General features: G+C 35.8%; 1 protein-coding gene across 1 annotated transcript; it reads right to left on the reverse strand.

The window, feature by feature from the left end:
• Positions 1–362: 362 nt before the first annotated feature.
• LOC114193378 (low affinity sulfate transporter 3-like) lies at positions 363–4,497 on the reverse strand. Its single transcript, XM_028083144.2, has 12 exons — positions 3,824–4,497; positions 3,679–3,727; positions 3,318–3,525; positions 2,837–3,029; positions 2,627–2,692; positions 2,305–2,535; positions 2,096–2,222; positions 1,716–2,002; positions 1,161–1,354; positions 998–1,083; positions 813–889; positions 363–727 (listed from the first exon to the last, which is right to left on the reverse strand). Exons 1-12 carry the CDS (start codon positions 4,124–4,126, stop codon positions 584–586), a joined length of 1,965 nt encoding a protein of 654 aa, XP_027938945.1. The 5' UTR covers positions 4,127–4,497; the 3' UTR covers positions 363–583.
• Positions 4,498–4,743: the final 246 nt, after the last annotated feature.

Here is a 4,743-nt window from a genome sequence, read left to right on the forward strand (position 1 = left end):
TAAACGAAGTTAAACACAGCCATTTTTCGATTGTAACAGTCATTTTCTGTCTCGCAGACCAAGTGTTTCAAAATATTCCTCAATTAATTTCTTTTAAATCTTTTATTCTCTAATTGTGTTTACTTGCCCTTTCCGTAGCATACATAATTTACTGTGATCATTCAATTAAGGTATGATAGAGACTATACTTACTCATTATTCTGTTACTTGAACAAGTTGGCAATTTTATGAAAATCCCAACATGTAACTAAATTAGCAAAATGATTAGTCCCATAGGAAAGAAAAGTAGGATGCACTTTAATTACATTTAAATCTTTATTTGAATTATATTTGAGTGGCCATTCAGCAGAAACATCACTCCCTGTCCAAAATTGAGATGTTATAACAAGGAGGTTTAGAAACCCCATCCAATATAGCATGGCATGATCCCTTTTTCGGTATAGATGTTCAGTTTGTGTTATACAAAATACATCACGCAAATTTATGTGCTTAGATATCCAATTATGCACTAACATTTTAAACAAAAACCAAACCCTGTGCAATAGATGAAGTTCAGAATGGGTGCACATACACATGATATGAATCAAGCTCTTGCAATTTTGGCAGAAAGGCATGCATCTACGGCTTCTCCAACAGTAAGGAAAACCCATTCTTTTCCAATCTTGTCTACGAAGTGTGCAAGCTTAAGCTTGTGGATTACTAGCCACCTTGGGTTCACCATAGCTAACTGCAAAAACAACATAACACCAAATGTTAGAACATAATGGAGACAATAAATTCAACGAATGTAATGAAATTCATGGTGGCCTCACTTCTACTCCACGGGAAAGCAACCTCTTGTGCAGTTCCTCAAGTGCTAGAATTCCAGAAGTATCAACATTCATCAGGTCTGTTAAACAGAATATGAAAGGGTCAATCAATGGCATAATATCAAATTTTATTGTGAATTTTCTGTCATTGAAGTTCTTTAAATCTGAAAAATGTAACTGAAACTCACTTGTCATGTCCAGAATTACTGCTTGGACTCGGCCCTTGGTGGATTCTTTAGGGTCATCTTCATCTTGCGAGACCCACTTGAGTATTCTGGAACAAGTGAAAAAATTCATACATGGTTCTAATTTGGGCTAAATCCCTCTGAAAATCATTTGTAAATTGCTTGCCTTTCTCTGACAAAATTAGCATTTGCAAAACAGAGTGAGCCAGAACTTATGCGAATCACTGTGATGCCCGGAGTGCTTATGGCCATGGGGTATTGAGTAACATCACAGAAGGCTTCTGTTCTTGGAACTCTACCTAGAACTTCTATTCCAGGTCGAATTGATTGAATCAGTATCTTTGCAAACGAAATTATCACCTGCACAATAACAGCAAATTCTCACATAATTAGAGTACATTGTGTAAACTTTCTTGCATTTGAAAATCATCATCTTTTGTAATAACTACTACTTTAAAAGTCACATTTACTTTGTTTTCTAAAGTGATTTATAGTAAACAAGTGAATGCAAATACTTACTAATAAAAATAAAAATTTATTGTTATTAGACTTATCATACAACCGTTATCGGATCATTATTAAATCATCTATTAATGTTTAATCTTAAGTTTAATATGCATATGCTTATGACTATGACTGAGGTCTATTTTATGTCTCTAATCAAAGAAATAACAGCACATAAAATAAGAGAGAGAAAAAGTTTAAATAGTCAATGGCTTACTGCAACAAGAAGGCCAATCTCTACTGTTGCAAACAAGACCCCAAGAAAAGCACCAATGCAGGCAAGAAAGTCCAACTTGTCAACCTTCCAAATATAGCAAGCCTCACTTAGGTCAATTAATCCAGGAAGAGCAGAGAGAATGATAGAGGCAAGGATAGCCACAGGGGTGTAGTATAAGAGCCTTGTAAACAATTCTAGGGACAAAAACACTGTAACAGCCATCACTATATTTGACACTGCTGTTTGACACCCAGCACTAAAATTCACTGCAGTTCTTGAGAAAGAACCTGAAATTGTTCACCAACAAACTTTAAATAAACAATTTTGGTGCACCTCAAACATAAGTGAAACTTTACAAATTAATTGGCTAAAGAAATCACCCGTTGCTACATAGCATGAAGTCAAAGATCCTGCAATGTTCATGAAGCCCATTGATAACATTTCCTTGTTCCCATCAAGATGGTATCCCTTAATGGAAGCAAAAGATCGACCAACCGCTATAGCTTCCTGAATCAGAACATCAAGTTACTCAACTGGGGAAAAAATAATAATAACAATTTGGAAAAAAGCAGAAAATGAATTGACTTACAGTCAGAGCTATAACTGCACAAATCAAACCAATTTTAGCTGCTTGTCCAACATGTGGACCATGGAGTTGCAACTGGTGCAGTGAACTTGGATTCAGACCTCCTTTGACATGCTTTATTATATTAACACCATGTTTATCAGCTCTAGACAAATATACGATCAAAGTTGATAGTATAACTGATAGAAGAGGAGCAACAGCAGGCAACCAGAAAAACTTTCTGTTTCTTCTTCCCTGATATGAGTTACATCACATACATCATTAAAACTTAGAATTTATCATAAAGATAGTGAGGTGGGTAAGCAGCAGAAATTTAAGTACTTACAATAAAACGGGTAATTAGAATGAAAATCAAGAATGAACATCCGAGGACAAAATTCAGAGGATTCCACTGTGAAATAAATAAAAAAAGAATGGTGTCAGATATTAGCTAGAAGTTCAGCTAAATATAAAGGATTCAAGTTTTTGAAGAAGAAAATTCGTAACTTTTATATGATTCTAAGTGAAATTTATCAGAACATGAATAGGGACTAACTTTTTCTCCTGAGGCAATTTGATGATGTAGTGACTTATAAACAGATGCCAACACTGATACTACATCTGTTTTGGAGGTAAAGTGACTAATCCCCAGCAAACCTTTGAGCTGCTGAAGACCTATAATGACGGCAGCGCCTGCCATGAATCCAACTAAGGCAGCATGCGAAAGAAAATCCACAAGAAAACCCAACCTGCAAGTGTTTAAAGATAATAAAAAGTGAGAACTACTAACTAGGGCCATGCTTGATTTCTTTCTCATGTTTTCACTTTTAAAACACTGTTTTCCAACACCATTCCATGTTATTCGTCAATGATTTGTTTCTCAAAATCTATTAAGTTTTGAGAATTTTTTCTAAAGCAAGTGTTTTAAAGACCAAAAAGTTTAAACAGCTCAGTGATGTTTTCTCGTTTTTTTTTCTGTTTTGTGGTCTTAGTTCAAGGGTGGAAACAAAAATTTCATAAACTGATGAGGAAACCACCTGAAAACACCAAATGCAGTTTGGAAAATTCCAGTGAAGAAAGTCACAGTAAAGACAAGATTTCTGTAGGCATGAGGATTGGCAACAGGATCTTCCACTTTTGGAACCAGAGAAGATAACAGCATTGACACCACAGCCACAGGTCCAATTGCAATTTCTCTTGAGCTCCCCATCATAGCATAAATAAGAGGAGGAATAACACTAGTATCTGAATGGAACAAAACAAAACAAAACCAACAGTGAAATTTAATAAAGTAAATGTTAATCCACAAAACAAAAGCACATTTTTTTTTCTATTCTGGTTATGCCAGTTTCTGGTGTGATATATCAGTAACAGTGTGAACTTAACCCAGGTACTTACACAGACCATATTCAGGAGCAACTTTTGCTAACGTAGCATACCCTATGCTCTGCAGTTTTCAAATGAGAAATCAAAGAATGAAGGGACAATTTCCATTGCATGCATTGCATTGAGAAAAGGGAAATAACATTGGTGAAGAAAGTACCTGGGGTATGCTGAGGCTGGCAAGAGTTAAACCAGCTAAGAGATCATCTTTGAACTTGGAGGCTTTGTAATCTCTTAACCAAGTAATGATAGGGAACAGATTCTGCAAGCATGAGAAAGCACGTCCATGGGAGGTTTTCCTCTTGGAAGAGAAGCAGAATTTGTTCCCATGAGGTAGAATGGTTTCTTTGACAGAAGTAAATATCTTCTTCCAAAGAGGGGGTGGATTGGGAGAATCAAGCACCCATTGGGACCTCTCTGTTTGACCATGTTCCTCAAGGTGAAATACTGGTTGTTCTCTCATATTGAAACTTAGAAGCTTCAATTCATGGTTGGTTGAAGTGTTTGGGTGAACTTTGGTCAGCTGTACTTATTGTACAATCTTGTCAGTTAAATACAACCAACACCACTCCTTCTTTTGACATATAGGGTCAATTTTTTTTGATGATTGCATGAAAGGGGTAGCAGAGAGGTGATAGAAGGCTATTCTGGAAGAGGCATTGTTGTGACACCACCTTCATTGGTTTGTGTCAAAAGTTGTGACTGGTTGGTTCATAGTATATAGAGTATATAGAGATATATAGAGACCCCCTTTAATATGAATCCATCACAGAGCATCTATTCCTACTTATGGGTAAAATTTTCTCTCAGGAGGATCTAGCTAAATTTCATTTCTAGCATCATTTCATTTTGCATGTAATGGAAGGGGAATATAGACAATTATATGTGGTTGGTGGTACCTCAGGCTCTAGGATAAAAAAGCTAGTAGTTATCATTGTATGGACTGCAATAATTCAAATAAGAATTTCATGTGAATATCAACAAGTGGTCGATTTGAGTGTATGGATTTAGATTCTTTAATTAAATGGTTAGAACTTTGAATCCTAATTTATGCATCACCCAGATGATTATTTTTATGAC

Source organism: Vigna unguiculata, chromosome 8 (genome assembly GCF_037176805.1).
Source record: "Vigna unguiculata cultivar grain cowpea cultivar isolate G323 ecotype 2 chromosome 8, ASM3717680v1, whole genome shotgun sequence".
NCBI classification, from domain to species: Eukaryota; Viridiplantae; Streptophyta; class Magnoliopsida; order Fabales; family Fabaceae; genus Vigna; species Vigna unguiculata.

Coding starts and splice junctions, on each gene's coding strand:
- LOC114193378 (XM_028083144.2), bottom strand. CDS start 4,126: ATGAGAGAACAACCAGTATTTCACCTTGAGGAACATGGTCAAACAGAG. Junction 2,693..2,836: donor AAATTGCCTCAGGAGAAAAA/GTTAGTCCCTAT, acceptor TTTATTTCACAG/TGGAATCCTCTGAATTTTGT. Junction 1,084..1,160: donor GCTAATTTTGTCAGAGAAAG/GCAAGCAATTTA, acceptor CACTTGTTCCAG/AATACTCAAGTGGGTCTCGC.